Below are 17,579 nucleotides of genomic sequence, written 5' to 3' on the forward strand. Positions count from 1 at the left end.
TTCTCTCTCTCCCTTTCCCCCAATAAAGTTACTATCCATAGATCTAACTGGAGTCCTTGAGCTCTCTTGTCTTGCAGGTTCCTCTGAGTAGCTGCCGTAGACAGCCTGCAGCTGTGGACGTGCCAGACTCCAGGTGCTGCAACTACTACTATCCGTCTCACCACTATCATCTCTGTCTGTTTATCTCCCTCTATCCCTCTTTCCAACCCCAACACAGCTTCAGCAGATGTGTGTCTAACATGAGTCTGGTCCTACTCGAGGAGCCTCAGCCTGTTAAAGGAAGTTTGTCCTTGCCACTGTAACTTGCTAAATACTGCAAAGTGCTCTGCTCATGGTGGATTAAGATGAGATCAGACTGAGTCCTGTCTGTAAGATGGGACTGGATCTTATCCTGTTCTGATGTCAGATATTTGTTAATAATATAACATAGAGTACGGTCTAGACCTGCTCTGTTTGTGAAGTGTCTTGGGATAACATTTGTTGTGATTTGGCGCTATATAAATAAAGATTGATTGATTTAATGATGATTGAATGAAGTGTAGCAAACACCTTAACAGGCTCTGGTGCATTAGGTAAGGTTGCTGTTAGACAGTTAAAAGTGTCCTTCCTGTCCTCCTGATGTGAGGGATATGTCTTTAATCAAGTGCACATGTTCTGAAGACCACGTTCATCTAAGTCCCTTACATAACTTGCCCAGTTTTTTTTTCAGAAGATTGCAACGAAAACCTTAAAATAAGACCCTGGAGAGCAACACTGGAAGACAACAGAGCCGTTTGTAATGTGAACTTTCTTTCAGAAACCCCACAACAAAACATTTCACTGAGTGGTGTAATATTTGATCTTATCTTCTGAGCAGTGTCATTGGAAGAACACAGCTCCTGGGTAGTGTAAATATAGCCCACTGAATACAAAAATCAAAGGAATGAAAATACTTGCTGCAAAACTGCACTCAGTACAGTCCAGGGGAATAGCTCCAAAAATGATGCAACTATATCTTATCTAAAAGTGTAGAAAAGTGCATATCAATGCTACTGTTCTTCCTTAACAGGACACTTGCGTTCACTCTGTATTTTGCCAATAATACTTGGACAAGTATTTGGATAAGGGGACTTCAGAGCAAAACCCTAGAATAAATGAGCTATTTTTAAATGACAATAGAACAGCCCCCCCCCCCCCCCCCCCCCCCCCATTGAAAGAATTTATCAAAATAATACAAAATATGATAAATACCTGAGAACAAAGTAGAGGAGACTGTTATTTACCAAGGCATAAAACCAAATTCAGTTAGATGTTAGAGTCTTTTAGAGGCACACAATCCTAGAACAAATTACCAGCTCATGCAGGGAGTGTGAGAAATACTTAACCTTTAAAAAAAAACCTCAAACATTGGTTAAAAAAAACATCCTTGTACTCATGAATGATTTCTGTTGTCTCATATATTGCCTGTTCCCGGGAACAAGTCATTTTGTGTAGTGTCCGGCGAACTGTCTTGTGACATCCTGTAATTTTAAAACTTGTTTTTTGTTTTACGTGAGTACCTGTCACAGAACTAAGGAGGACATTTATCTCTTGTGCTAATTCTGGCATATTTACATCGAGTCATACTGCAGAATATAGGAATAAAGAACCCATCTTATCTCATATCATCATCAGATCATTAAAAGGGAAGGAATTTATTTTCCCTGTCCAAAGTCACATTCACACACACAAACACTCCACCCTTGTTTACCATTATACTGTGTTAATTGCACTCCCTGTACTGGCTCTAACAAAATCAACAGTGTGGACAAGCTTGTTATATGCCAAATATGAATGATTACCTTCAGGCAGATGTTACAGAGCAACAGATTTACAACTGTCTTCTCTTCTAACCTCAATCACACTGTTTAATAAACAACCAGCCAAAGCTGATTCCTGAAGCGGTCTAAGGCACAGTATACCCTGGTTTTACTGTTACTTTCATCCTTAGTCCTTTATACTGTATTCATCAGGTTTAACATCAAGTCAAGTGAAACTTATACATTTTGTAGTATTTATCTGTATGATTATTTTATGATTGCTGTCTTGTGTGCTGTGTTTTTTTTTTCAAGATAACTCAAGTTTCACTGAGCTGCATGTTCCTAATCTAATCTTCTCTACAGGTTTGATCTGCATGTCGGTTAATTTGTCTGAACTAAGGTGGAGCTCCTCAGCAGTGTCTTTGGTTTATTATGAAACAGATATACTTTTTTTTCCTCTACAGAAATAATCATTTTATGCTTCGGTACAAAAGATTTTTTTGAAACAGTACTTGATGTGTGAAATTAGGACTGGGAAACACCCACAGTGGTTTTAGCGAATCCATCTTCAATCACAGTCTTCTTCTTCATCAGTAACAGCTATTGGTTTACTCTCCTGGAGTTAACATCCCAGTCTGTCAAAGTTGAAATCCAACTTTTTAAATCACAGAGAATATTATTCTAGGTTTTTTTAAGGGACTATATCTGTCAGTCATTTTTATATGTTTTTCCTGGTTAGTAACTATAAAGCAAAAATACATTATATTGAAGCTAGCATAGTATGTTTTATTCCTGTTTCAAGCTCGTTTTGGCTGAATTAAAAAAATAACTGTCCATGTGGAGGTCGGTAAAAAAACAAACAAGCAAACACACAGTCAGCCAAATTGCTTTGAGCTATTTGTTGATAAATACTTTACCTTTTGTTAATCAATGTGAAGAGATATAATGATAATAATAACTTTTATTCATTTAGCACCTTTAAAAACAAGTGTTTACAAAGTACTTTGACAAACTAAGCATGGCAGAATTCAGGAGGATGACAGAATAAACCTTTAACAGACAGAGAAGAGTAGAAAATCTAACAATGCAAAAAAACAAAATACAATGCAAAAGGTAAACAAGAACAAATGCAAATTAAAGAGAATAAAGTGTAGACCAATTAATCATTGTTATGAAGGTTAATAAAAGAGATTGAAGCATATTTAATTTAAGAAGAAGACGACCCCACATCAGAGGAAATAGAAAAAGATTGATTAAGAACATTTAAATGATAGATGATACAACAATTAAAAAAGATATATATATATATTATTTCATTTTATTTTATTGTTTTATTATTTATTTTGTTATGTTGTTTTTATGTTTTATTTATTTATTCATGTATATATATGTGTATTTTTTACCGCATAAAACCAAATAAATGAAGTCAAATTAATTAGTTAAATAAAATAGGAATACATAAATACAAATAAAAAGCTATTAAAAGGGTGAAGTCATATAAAAGCAAGTCTGTAAAAGTAAGTTTTAAGATGAGATTTAAAAGATGTCTCTGACTCTGCAAGCTCTTTCTTCTCAGGGAGATCGTTCCAAAGTGGAGGGGTCCTGGAGAAAGCCCCACAGTGCCAGAGATGTCTACATGTGCTCATAATCTGGTTTTAGGTGACTCCATCCTGATGTCACAGTTGGACCGTCTGCACTGGTCAGAACAGAAAAAGGAAGACCTCGGCCTGGTTACTACTTATTGTTTATGGAAGTTATTCCAGGCTACATCTTGACCCCAGAGAAACTGCCATTCACACCGTAGACTGCATATTGATATCAGTTGATAACTGTTAGGTTCAAAGAACAGGCCCGCAGGAAAAACTTTACAACATTTTGTTGCATTAAATAGTCAGGGCAAAGTTAAAGATCAACTTAAACCTTTTACACATGTATAGAATTATCTCTTAACACATGGATTTTCTGAGAAAGAGAAAAAGTGAAAATGCAACATCTAAATCTTTCCATTTTTCTCCAGCATTCAGAAAACATAACTTTTGGTAGAAAGAGACACATTCTTTTTTTATTCTTCATGTTTGCTTTCGTTTCTCTGTTCCAGGCACATGTAGTTTACAAATGGATGGTTGAGACAGAAATCAAAGTGAAATCAGTCTCATTATTCAGTCTGCAGGATGTGAGAGCACTCTGTCTTCATCTCTGCTGCAGCTTTTTTTTAGATGTGTGCCAAAGTAAAGTTTCTATCACACTGATTAATGGAGATGTCTGCTTTAATTTGCATGCAAAACGACAGCACTGATGAAAGTATAAGACGACATATCACAGTGTCGGCAAGGTATGATGAAGACAACACAGTGTGTCATCTCAAGGCATGAGTCCAGGTTGGCAGTGGACCATCATCTCCTGACACACACTGGCTGCCATTAATCCATCAAGATCTTTCTGTTATAGAGTCACAACCAGGAACAGAGATGATAGCTGCCAACTATCTTTTTTTTCACTTTTGAAGATCCAGGTTGTTCTTCCAACGAGCAACCTGATCTCTTTCATGTTGTCAAGTGATCAAACTAAACTGTCAGCAGCAAGCAAGACCAGAATCACACAAAAACACTGAGGCAATTTGTGGATAAATCAGAGCAATACTCATTTTTATGAACTAGTCTAATGGCTGGGTGGCAGGTATTAGCAATAAACTATAAGATTCTTTCTGTAGGATGCATTTTATGTGTTCTGGATCAGAATGATGGTAAACAAGGGGAGTGAGCGTGCATGAGTACCCTGCGGGCAGAGGAAATGAAAAGACCAGGTTCATGGAACGCCTCATTGGGCTTCAGCAGGCTGTTTGCATGTGAGAACTGTTGAGCGTATAAACAGTGAACAGCACTATCAGATGTCCCTTCAGGTACTCCAGGCTCATTAATATCTGTCACAAAAGCTTCAACAGAAGTCTTGGTGAAAGGAACACTGTGGCTTATTTTCAGGAATGAAAAAGTAAAAGCTTTTATCAGTGGATACGCGATATGGCAACGCTGACACATGTTTTTAATGCAAAACCTCTCAACTTCCAGAGTGCAGTGTCAACTATGGAAGGATGATTCATACCTGATTCTATACAACTTAAGTTTCTTGCATCCTGGAGTCAAGGTCCTCAGAGACTCTGACAAGCATAACACAAAAAGTCAACAGGCTTTTATAAGAATCATGATCTATTCCCATAACTGTACAATTTGTGGTTCAATTAAGGGCTGCAGCTTTCTACAACTCCAAACTTCTGAGTCACAATTCATACAAACAATAGCCCTCAAGACTGCTATCCCTTTTGTGCAGCATGGTGCTAGTTTTTTGAAAATGTTTTCATATACCATTATACAGGTCAAGACAAAAGTACATACATTTATTTTTTATTTAGAATCAGTTCTGCCTTTTATACTTAACGTTTATTTTCTGTACTGTTTTTTAAATATAGTGTATACTTTTTGTATATTTTTGTTGTTACAATCTTATCATCATTATGTATTTATGATTTTGATTATAAGATTGACTCAAGGAGCAATCCACACAAGTTCCAGTGTGCACATACTCAAAGGGCGGAGCAAGATTTTGTTTTCCAGGGGTAAACTGGGGCACTGACTCATGCAGAGGTGGCATGAAGTATGTGTCCACAAGCATTAATCAATATCTTTTATTTACCCTTTCTATCAAGACTAATCATATCTACTTAGACGACTTATAGTTAAAGATCCAAAATATGTTACACTTCTGTTTTTATTGTTTCAACATTGAAAAGTTACACAACAGAGTGGCAACATTTAAACCTTCCTCAAGTCCAAAATCTTTAAGGACTTGAAAGGAAGATGTATGTCCAAAGTCAGGATTTGATTCAACAAAAAAAGAAACTCTCCAACTAGTCACTTCCAAATGTTGTGATAACTGCATTGTTATTTCTGTCCGCTGTAGCAGTAAAAACAATCCTTTAAAATTTTTCCATATCATTTCAGTCGAGCTATAATGACTCTGTGATAAAAGCTTTATGGCCTAAAAAAAGCTCAGAGTCCCGTCCGGGGACTTCCACACACAAGAGCAACAGGAAACTTCCATAACTTAGCTTATGGAACGGACAAGCTAAGTTGCTATTGCTAGGTCTGCATTGCTTTATGAAGCTTTTAGTTTGGTATTTCTGCAGCAGCGTGAATTTGCATAAGCTAAACATTTATGATAGCAGAGCAACATTTAACATTTAGATTTAACATTTAACATTTGTATTCAAATTTAGAATTGGATTCAACAGGGATTATGACTTAATATATTTCTCAACTAAATGAAATGTGAAGAAGATCACAAATATTGATCTAAATGTGATACAAAAAAAAGGTGTCTTTTAAAAATGTTATGCTTTTATGAAATGTCAAAGTTAAAAGTGGAGAATTGTAGCTGTTATTTTTAGGGTGCACAACTTTACAAATGGCGCACCATACTTAAGTTTAACTGTCTGAGGGTGCTATTTTTTTTTTTTGTTCCACAATGTTCAGTGTACCAGTATTAATTCAATAAAACTTTTTGGATAAGAGTGTTAAGAACCAGTCATGAAAGATCCATGGCACTAAACCCCTTCATTCAACAGCGATTATAACAGACTTAATGTTTCTCCATGTGTAGCTGTCAGCGTGAAGGTGGTGTCAAAGCCTTTAAAAGTTGAACTGGTTGGACTCCAAGTTCAACAGCCTCAGGCAACGTGAGTTAATATCACATGAAGAGATCTGTTTCCTTTTTCTTATTCTCAATGTAGATAAAGATGGCTCTGTGTCTTTTATGAGAAGATCGTTATCCTATCTGATATATGTTGCTTAATTCCTGAGAGTTTCAAAAGCTTATCAAGAATTCTGGAGACATCACTGCACAAAATTTAAAGCTCAAATTTCTGGCCCTGAATTTCCTTGTTTTATTCAAAGAACAACAAAGAACAAGTATCTCCAACTCCTACAGTCATACTTATTTTTGGATTCAGCAACACAGATTAGTCACCACTTTGATTGTGACACTTAGGAAAAATGAAGGAGTCCCGCATTAATGTTGGGTTGACAGAAAAAAGAAAAGGAAAGAAAGATGAGCCGAGGTGCAAAGGTGAGGAGCGTTTATGGAAATATGATCCCTGGCAAAGTGCTTTATAAGAGAGCTTCACCTCACCTGCACAGACACAGGAAGAGAGAGAGAGAGAGAGAGAGAGAGAGAGAGAGAAAGAGAGAGCGTGCTGTAAAATACATGTGGAGCATTTCAAGTAAGTTACCTTTAATCCTTATATAGAGAGAATACACTCTGATTTCATCTGGATTTCTGTTAGTATTTTGTAATTTGCACAAATTGCAGATGATATTCAGCAACAATTTTAAGAATAACTTGCTGCACTTTAGTCAGGATTGTTCTTTTATGCACTCACTTAACTTAGCCTGAGTGTTTCAGAAGAAGCAAAAAACTAAATTATTTTATTGTGTTGTTTTGGGGTATGTTTATGCCTACCATTTACATTGCCTGTATTTAATTTCTTCACTAAAACCATTTTTCAACAGATTCAGATAAAAAGGAGAAAAAAATTATATATACTTTTTTTCCCATTATTTTTATATTTTAACATTATCCAAAGCAAATACACAGATATTTTAGTTAACTAATCCAAAATATTTTCTATATTATATATATATATATTTAGGAACAGCTGCTTTATTCAACTGAAACAGAAATGTCATGTAATGTGAAGAGCCTAGAAAATAACTACATTTATTCAAAAATAAAATGTTGAAATGTTAAGATTGTCACATTTTCTACATCCAGATAGAAAGCACATGTTCTTATACACAAAGTAAGTCGAGTTCAAATCTGTGTCCGAGGTCCAAAGTTTCACCTGTGACTCAGGAAGGTATTTGAGACTCTGTGATAAGACTGACTGCAGGTAAACACTTAATTTCTTCTCTCACAGCTGAAATCAACCCTGCACCATGCAGTTCAACACACTCTTCTTCCTGCTGATTGGGTCGTATCTCTGTCTCGCACTGGCACAAGGTGAGATGGTTTTACAGAACAGCTAGCATAGGCGTCTCAATAAGAAAGTGATAAAATAGATCAAATGAGGGTCAAAATTGGTTGCGTGCCTGTAAGTACTTCAGTGTGAGGAAGAGGCCTTGTTGTGTATTTATTGCATAATTCAGCATCTCCTGATTGTAGCAACAACCTTTTATTGATTTGTTGATTTAGTGGACTTTGCACAAATGATGTTGTATAATATGTTAAGCTGTAAGGTGTGGTAGGACTGTATCCCTGACCTCACTGTGCCTCTGATTCCTCAGTGAGCTATGACGACTGCTGTTTGCGGTATGTGAAAACTCTGAGCAGCAGAACTCAGAGACATGCAGTGAAGTACAGATGGCAGGTTCCGGATGGTGGCTGCAACCTGCCTGCTATAATGTAAGTACAGAGGCACAACCAAAAAAAGCATTCAGTCCTAAAAGCATACTCATATGGAATGTAAGGTTTCTCATTAAATATACATTTCCTCCTCATGCATTTCAAAAATTAAACATCTGTTTGTGTTATTCTCCTCCAGCTTCACCATGAAGAAGGGACGTGAGTTTTGCACAGACCCCAGAGAGAGATGGGTGGGAGATCTGATGAAGATTGTTAATGAAAAAGAAATCAAAAAGTCCAACAAGAGACCCACTAGAAGGGTGAGCCATTCCTGTAAATGTTTCATCTCATCCAGGGGCGGATCCAGACATTTTCGATCTAACTAATATTAAAGTTAGATGTGCATAAATCATCTAACTTTAAAATTTAACCCAACAGAGAGGGAACACTAAAATCTTGATTCTATAAGGGCTCTTAAAGACAGTGTACATCCATAGTTGCAATATTAAGTACTAATAAAAGAAAATGAACTACATAATGCAAAGAAAGATACTAGCAGCCTGTTTAGGGCTTTGCAACAAATCCCTGATAGTTTATTTTAAAGCTACAGAGAGGAGGTTCTAGCCAGTTATGAAACAGACTGACATTAATATTGATGTCTCTATATGACCCAAAAAAGCAAACAAGACCATTGAGGATACAGATTTTTCGATGTCTCAAATTGCTTGTGTGGGTGGCGGTCAGACAAATGGATATAATACGATAATAATTTTTAGAGCAAAAAATTCTGATAAAATTCTTTGTTAGAAAGCATACTTACACATACACAGGACAAAATTGATAAAAGAGATGAGAGGTAACCTTTTTGTAGACAGGGGGTGCCAAAATCAACAAAAAAGTAAAGTTCTTCACAGGTGCTTTAACATAAGTCCTGCCTCTGATTAGTTTAGGGATTTTGGGGGGTGCAGTCAGATTTCAAAGGGGGCCAATACCATCCCTCTGGATCCATTCCTGATCTTGCCTTTACATGTTTACATGTGAGTCATAGTAACCTTTTTTTTCTACCTAAAATCCATGAAAAATCCCCCCCGTTTTTAAATGCATGTGCCAGAAATGAAAAGACATAAAAAAGAAAAATAAATGGACTGGTTGTTACTCTTGATTATATTCGCCAGGGAATTTCACTGATGCATTTTCAAAGGGCTTTTAACAATTTGAAAAGTGTGTGAATTGATGTTATAACAGATATTTTTGTTCTTCACAGCGCCCTTCACATCGGCTCAGAGGCTGAGGGTGACTGTCTGCTGCGATGGGTGCGTCTCACATTCCCCCCTCTCTTTGATAAATCTTATCATCAAGCTGTTTTATGGTGTCGTATTGGAACGCCGGTCAAGGAATTCTAGCATTACTTTTGCTTTCACTCTGTCTGAGATAGAGGTTAAAGCTCTGTCAGGGTTGGACTGCTGATGCCAGCTGACCGCACACAACCATATAACGAATGACTTCAATTTCATGGCTGCTTCACTGAAACTATTTGAGACCATTTTCATGCCATGCAAGGCATCAGATATTCAATAAGCTGCTTAATTAATGGTGATGGAGTGTATCATATATCTGTATATAATTATTGTTTGATGGAACATTTACTGTACTTCTCTCATGTATCTGTAAGTAAAATACCTGTTAACTAACAAATGATCAAATGTAAACTTCTTTCTGAATTCTGTCATAAAAATGGGAAAAATTCTGTCTTCATTTATTCTACATGTTGTTCTTTTTACACATTTTGAATACAAGTTTTATATCAGTATGTTTGTTTCCCTGAAAACGTTTGACAATAAACTTCCTTATTACTGTGTTTACAAGTACCTGACTTTTTACGACACATTTTTTCTTTTTGGCCCACTAAAGGTGAATTGTTGTTATCTTGAGTCAAATACTTTTTGGGACAGTATTTAAAAATATATATCATAATTCAAAGGGGCCTCCCTACTCCTGTTTCTGCTTACTCACACTCACAAGGAGACTGCCACTTTATATACTGCTCATGCCTCCTTACATATATCTGTAAGATCATTTTTAGAATTTATAATTTCCTTACATCACCTCACGTTATCAACTTTAAACAGCTTATACAAGCTGTATTTGACTTTACACAAGTTTAAATGTAATGCAAATATCTCAGTTATTCTTTAAAAGTTTATGTGTAACTATTAACTCATTTAACAACGTCTGAAGTGGATTTGCACAACTTTAAACACACACATCATCTTAAAGACACAATAATCCTTTTGCACCCAGTGAAGTTTAAACCTGCCCTGTAGATAATTACACAATACAGTTATATGAATGAACTGAAAGAAATCACTGCATTTAACCCATATCACTGAACTTCAATTACTTCACCCCGATTACATTAAGGTTAGTTTTAGACAGAAATTTAAAAACACTGTTATTAGCATGGGCATCAATGTATACTATATACGAAACTCTTTCTGTGGGTGGATAATATTCAGAAGACCAACTCAGATAAAGTAACTCTGTTAACTATTGCTTGAACCATTAACTTTTGTGATGACAACAATATGTTTGTGTTTTTAATGATCATACTTTTACTTTGTTTTAATTTGTTTAAGTTGAAGATTTTATGTTGTGTAATACTTCATTATTTTTTCTTTTAGTAGAATAGACGCAACTGAGATAACGTCTGGGGAAATTCTTAGTGAAAAAAAACAATAGTAATTTCATCCACAGCTCTCCTTGAAATGCATGTAAACACATTTTTACGCTCTTCTACAACCCTTGTTCCAAAACTGTTGGGTACCATTGCGTTGCATCACCTCTTCTCATAAAGTCTTCAAAGTGAAAAGTCATTTCATTCTTGCCTGTTAAAGGATGTGTGCTGCTCAACAGTTTGGAGTCTCCTTTCTCATGTTTTTCATTTCAAGATGCGCCAAAGATGCGTGCAGAAAGTGGTTTGGCATCATCTTGCTGAAATAAGAAAGGTCTTCCCTTGAACAGTCTGGATGGCAGCCCATGTTGTTCCAAAATCTGTATGTTTTGATCAGCATTAATGGAGCCTTCCCAGTTGTGTAAGCTATCCATGCCATGGATACTTATTAATTCCCATACCATGAGGGGGGCTGGCTTTTGAACTGTGTGCTAATTATAGCGACTACAAAGAGCCAAAAGCCACTGAGAGGCTGACACTGGGCCCAGTTATTGTCAGACGCGCTAAACTCATGATAAAGCGCACAAACAGAAAATAGGAAAAATAAGTGATAAATAAGCGCAAAGCAAGCGCAAAGCAAGCGCAGAGCAAGCGCAAAGCAAGCGCAAAGCAAGCGCAAAGCAAGCGCAAAGCAAGCGCAAAGCAAGCGGTCAACAAAAAGTACGGAGACCCAGCTCACCCCCTCTCTCTACCTGCCAAACAATGGAACACAGGTGGCCTAAATTAACTCGGTATCCCCGCCCCTAACACATGACCCGTAAATAACCTAATTAACTAATCCCACAATAAACTATATTGTAAACAAACACCATAATAACACCACAAAAAGTATACAAACAATATCCTACCCTAAACCTCAAAATAACATAATATAAACACTTGAACTCTCTTCATGGCTCCAACACTAATAACAAGCCAGGTGGTCTGGAGGACGAGGCATCCATGATTTCCAAAAAAGAATGTCAAACTTTGATTCATCAGACTCTAGGACAGTTTTACGCTTCACCTCGATCAGTCTTGAGAAGTTGCCAACATTTTCCAGATCATGTATATATATGGTGTCCTCTTAGCATGGTACAGTTTTAACCTGAATTTGTGTATGTGGAGACAAACTGTGTTCACAGACATTGGTTTTTGAAAGGGATTTTGAGCCCATGCAGTGATTTCCACTACAGAGACATATCTATTTTAATGCAATGCTGCCTAAGGGCCTGAAGATCTCGGCCACCTAGTAATGGTTTTCGGCCTTGTCTCTGTCGTACAGAGATTTTCCAAGTTCTCCAAAGCTTTAAAGAGTTTGTAGTGTTTGTTGCTCCTGTCCCAACTGCTTTGAAATGTGTTGCTGGCCCCTAATTTCAAATGAGCAAATAAAATAATAAGGTTTCCAGTTATAACATTAGATATGTTATCTTTGCATCATTATAATTAAATATAAGCTTTAAACAAATTACATACCATTAAATACTGTTTTTAATAAAAAAATTTAAATAGCACACCAACTTATTTTAAATTGGTGTTGCACTTAGAATATGGAATTGGTCTTTTTCACATTATGTTTTAACTCTTTATTTCTAGCCGTATAATGTTACCTTTCTAGTGGTGGACAGTAACAAAGTAAATTTACTTGAGTACTGGACTTAAGTACATTTTTTGAGTATCTCTACTTCACTTGAGTGTTATTTTTTGGAGGAAATTATTACTTTTACTCCACTACATTTAGAAGACAATTATTGTACTTTTTACTCCACTACATTTCTACCAATGCTCTAGTTACTCACCACTTTTTTTCTTTGAAGTCAGCTCATGAATTTCCTTCTCTTTTCTGAAATCTGATCCCTAAGACAGTAAAATGTGTTTGTGTAGTTCTGTTTGTCTCAGTGGTTTAGTCATACCTGTATATCGTGTGTCTCTACGGTTGAATGTGGAGCAAACACAGAGAAAATTTCACTCAGTTCAGGCAGTTCATTTAGAGGTGGTAATGATGGCTATAATTCTCCACCTGAGCACCCATGGTCGTATCTTCAGCCCATGTTAGACCCAAGAAAGCGTGTTGAGCTACGTAACATTTGTTTCATTCCAGATGAACATTTCAAACTAAGTTGTCTGTTCTTGAAGTAACTTAGTGTCTTTTTTTATTCCATTGTATAGTTTTTAGAGATTTCAAGTAATGGTTTCTAGATAAACATGTACTCCTATGTATTCTTGACTGCACTTATGTATTGTGAAAATACGTTTTGAGATTTTTTAAGAAGTACTTTGAATACTTTAGTATTTTTAAAAGCAAGTACTTCAGTACTTTAACTCAAGTAATAATCTGACAGAGCAACTTTCACTTGTGTTGGAGTAATGTTTGACCAAGTGGATCTAAACTTTGACCTAAGTAATGAAGCTGTGTACTTTGTCCACCACTGTACCTTTCCAGTCATTAGGGCATTGGCTGCAGTTATTTTACTATGCACAGGATACTCAGTGAAAAAAAGGTAAAAGATAAAGAAAAGATGTATATGTAATCCTAAATTTTGGAAAGGCTGTTTGCAGCGGCGGTGCAAAATATCTTCAGAAACAAAGCTGGCCACATGTGAAGCATCAGTGAGAGAATTTGTGAATGTAATGTGCTGATTTACAACCAGCTGTATCTGATCTGCCTGGTGCTGGATGAAGTTTTCTCATTGACTCATTGATCGCTTTACTTTGTTGTCTTCATGGGCATTTATAAGAACTGCTGGGACATGCAGCAGATCAAATCTCAGTGTGAGTAATTCAGAGTGTTTGACTGCACTGACTTTGGAGATTAATGACTCACTCAAACAGTTGCCTTGCAGATGCTTTGTCTTTTACGGTGCATGTTGATTCAAACATACATCAATGCCAACTTTGTCAGACATTACAATGATGTTTGAGAATAGTTTGAAAAGTAGGGCAATCAACAATAAAAGCAGAGAGTTCTGCTGCACACAGCTCAATTATTTGTTTGACTGAGTTTTCAATTTGGCCCAAAGGCAATGTTGATTGATAACCTGGCAAATACATAACACTCACAAAGACAGAGATGTCATAGACAATATTAATGGACATTCATAAATACTTGGAATGAGACTAATAGATGCACTGTCTGAGGAAAAAGAACTGGGTTGCAGCTTCAAAGGTGTTTTTGTGTTTGCCTCCACTTTCCTTGTTTATATGAAATCTGCAGCACTCTTTTGGTACTGCATGCTGGGGCAGACAGATGTGTCTGGTTGCGTGATCCAAAATGTCAAACCTTTGTAAAAACATATGAACACTAAGTATCAAACAACCCACTGACTTGACAGACTATCAGCAAAAACTCTCCTTATTCACCTCTGCTTTAAAATCTGCTAAGAAGGCGTTTTATCATGCAAAAATCTGTGCTGCCACCAATGCACGCAAACTCTTCTCCGCTTTTACTTCTCTGCTTTCTCCCTCAAACCCACAACCCTCCACTATGTTGACCCCGGACATGTTTGCCTCGTACTTTACTGACAAGGTTGCTACCATCAGTAACAAATTCTCTGAGCCTGACCAACTCAGCTCTCGGCCACCAGCTAGTGATTCCTCACTCAGCTCATTCTCTCCACTGAGTGAGAGCGAAGTCACCAGGCTTCTGCTTGCCGCTAAACCCACAACCTGTCCGCTTGATCCGTTACCCTCACATCTCCTGCAGGCGATTGAGCCCACAATCAGCCCGGCAGTAACAAACATCATTAACTCCTCTCTGTCCACTGGTGTTTTCCCTACTACATTCAAGCAAGCAAGGGTCAGACCATTGCTCAAAAAACCCACTCTCAACCCAGCCCAGGTTGAAAATTACAGGCCGGTCTCACTTCTTCCATTCCTTTCAAAAATACTGGAGCGCACAGTCTTCAACCAGCTCTCAGAATACTTACAGAACCAAGATCTACTTGATCAGTATCAATCTGGCTTTAGGCGGGGCCACTCTACTGAAACTGCACTGTTGTCGGTAACAGAATCGTTGCGTATGGCTAAAGCAGCAGGTCAGTCCTCAGTTCTCTTGCTGCTGGATCTGTCTGCTGCTTTTGACACAGTGAACCACCAAATCCTCCTCTCTACACTCTCCTCACTTGGTATCTCAGGGTCTGCCCTCTAGTGGTTCAAGTCCTACCTCACAGGGAGATCTTTTAGAGTATCATGGAGGGGAGAAGTGTCCAATATGCATGGCTTATCAACAGGGGTACCTCAAGGGTCAGTGCTTGGTCCCCTCCTGTTCTCAATATACACCACATCACTTTGTGCAGTGATCCGCTCCCATGGCTTTTCCTATCACTGCTATGCAGATGATACACAGCTTTTCCTATCTTTCCCACCTGACAACACAACTGTCTCAGCTCGGATCTCATCCTGCCTTGCTGACATTTCTAAATGGATGAGGGAATGTCACCTACAGCTCAACCTGTCCAAGACTGAGCTTATTATCATTCCAGCCAGTCCCACTATGGACCCACAGATCAATATCCAGTTTGGATCACAAAACCTCATGCCCACTAAGTCTGCCCGAAATCTGGGTGTCATGATCGATGACCAGCTAACCTTCAAGGTTCATGTTGCCTCGATTGCTCGGTCCTGCTGTTTTTCCCTCTATAACATCAAGAGGATTAGACCCTACCTGACAGAACACGCAACACAGCTCCTGGTTCAGGCTCTTGTAATGTCACGCATTGACTACTGCAACTCTCTGCTGGCAGGCCTCCCTGCATGCACAGTCAAACCTCTGCAAATGATCCAGAACGCAGCAGCACGTCTGGTCTTCAACCAGCCTAAGACAGCTCATGTCACTCCCCTGCTCATTTCGCTACACTGGCTTCCAGTTGCAGCTCGCATCAGATACAAAACTCTAATCATGACTTACAAAGCAGTAACCAAAACTGCTCCAGTTTACCTGGAACCCCTCATCCAAGTCTACTGCCCTTCTCGCCCGCTACGCTCAGCCTCTGAAAAACACCTAGTGCTTCCAGCACACAAGGTCTCAAAATCACTAGCTCGACTCTTCTCTTCTGTTGCCCCTAAATGGTGGAATGAACTGGCCAACTCCATTCGATCTGCAGAGTCCCTCTCTACTTTCAAAAGACAGCTAAAGACCCAGCTCTTTAGGAAGCACTATGCACTTAGCTAGACTGTTCTCCACTGTTGTCCCCAGTGGCAGATCATGTCTTCCAGCTACGATTGACTCGCACTGTCCTGCTCTACTCTGGGAATCGGTGTTCAGCTCTTGAGTGACCCAGCACTTGGTACTTTGGTCATTATTGTGGTGATGTTAATTGTTGATGATGATAATGGAAGGTCTTAAATTGGTTGGTTGCTTCATTGTAGATGTTCCTTATTTCGGGAAAAAAAAAAAATAATAATAATAATAATAAAATTCCTTACTTATTTTTGTGCATTGCCTTTACACTGCTTGGCAGTACCTACACCCAAATTGACTTGAAGCACTTTGTTACTCTTACTGATCTTGTTTCCTCTTGTCTAGATCTTTGCTTGTGTTGTTCTTGTTCTCGTATGTACGTCGCTTTGGATAAAAGCGTCTGCTAAATGACATTGTAACATTGTAACATTGTAACAAGTATCAGTGGAAACATTCAGTAAAACATCACTTATGTGGAAACAATGGTTAAAGGAAATAGGACGATTGAGATCATTCAGAGCTGAAAACAGAGACGGTGAGGTTCATTCGTGTGACTACAGGAAAGTGAAAACATTCAAAATCTCAGCACAGACTTGTTCATTTCCAGTTGCTGTATCTCTGCCAACTTCATACCTTAAAACTTTGAGATTCATGTTAACAGAAGTCTCTGCAGGTTTGGTGCAAATCAATAGCACAGATGTTGAAATTATAAATCATGTCTTTTTAAAGAGAAAGGTAAAAAGGGCAAAAAAAAAACCAACTAAAGCAGTCGTAAAACATTTCACAACCTGCAGTCGTCTGCAAATGTCACTTTATTTATTACCATAATATTTTATACTACCTTACCCTAAAAACTGTCATGATAATAACATTGCTTCACAATGATCAGTGAACTGTCAGAGCCCACCTGTGAGTGTATTGTATTTTGAAGGGATGTGAATGTCGCCTGCAGCTGTTGCTCATTCTTAAAGCTGGTTACAGGTCAATGCTGAATTTGCCATGTGCACATTCCAGGAGACAAAAAGAAGTGAATATCTTTGCAATAACATTTAAATGCTACAAATGTTTACTAATCAAATAAAATAAAACGTATTTTATATCAATGTATCAATTTTAAAAACAAGTAGATAAAATAAGGTAGATCAGCTTTTGTGTCCCAGAGAGGAAATTCTGAGAATAAATATGATTAAAAAGAAAAACTGCAGAAAATTTGGACCTTTTTTAAATTAAACAAGTTTTCAGATCCAAAGTCTGCATCCTCCTTTCAACAAAATATCAATTTGGACATTTCTTTAATTCAATGCAATCTGCACATTTAATATCTATACCTTTCTTTTTTTTAAACAGACATTATCATTATGTCTTGTGTTTATAAAAAATCCAAAAAAGGAAATGTGGTTAAAGAAACTTCATAATTCTTGTGCAAATGTATTACCCTTTACTAAGTGACCTATTCCATTACTTTTGTTTTTGCCACATTTTTAAGCAGATCATCTAAAAAAATATTTTCAAATAATTT

At 37.5% G+C, this 17,579-nt stretch overlaps 1 protein-coding gene across 1 annotated transcript; it reads left to right on the top strand.

Moving 5' to 3' along the window:
- Positions 1-6,889: 6,889 nt before the first annotated feature.
- ccl25a (chemokine (C-C motif) ligand 25a) lies at positions 6,890-9,932 on the top strand. Its single transcript, XM_034703591.1, has 5 exons — positions 6,890-7,050; positions 7,747-7,829; positions 8,114-8,231; positions 8,371-8,491; positions 9,436-9,932. Exons 2-5 carry the CDS (start codon positions 7,766-7,768, stop codon positions 9,460-9,462), a joined length of 330 nt encoding a protein of 109 aa, XP_034559482.1. The 5' UTR covers positions 6,890-7,050; positions 7,747-7,765; the 3' UTR covers positions 9,463-9,932.
- Positions 9,933-17,579: the final 7,647 nt, after the last annotated feature.

This window comes from Notolabrus celidotus, chromosome 15, assembly GCF_009762535.1.
Source record: "Notolabrus celidotus isolate fNotCel1 chromosome 15, fNotCel1.pri, whole genome shotgun sequence".
Lineage (NCBI taxonomy): Eukaryota > Metazoa > Chordata > Actinopteri > Labriformes > Labridae > Notolabrus > Notolabrus celidotus.

What these genes read in the sequence shown, in the direction of transcription:
- ccl25a (XM_034703591.1), top strand. Translation starts at nt 7,766, where the DNA reads ATGCAGTTCAACACACTCTTCTTCCTGCTGATTGGGTCGTATCTCTGT. An exon ending in CTGTCTCGCACTGGCACAAG is followed by an intron (nt 7,830 to 8,113) that starts GTGAGATGGTTT and finishes CTGATTCCTCAG; the next exon opens with TGAGCTATGACGACTGCTGT. An exon ending in ACAAGAGACCCACTAGAAGG is followed by an intron (nt 8,492 to 9,435) that starts GTGAGCCATTCC and finishes TGTTCTTCACAG; the next exon opens with CGCCCTTCACATCGGCTCAG.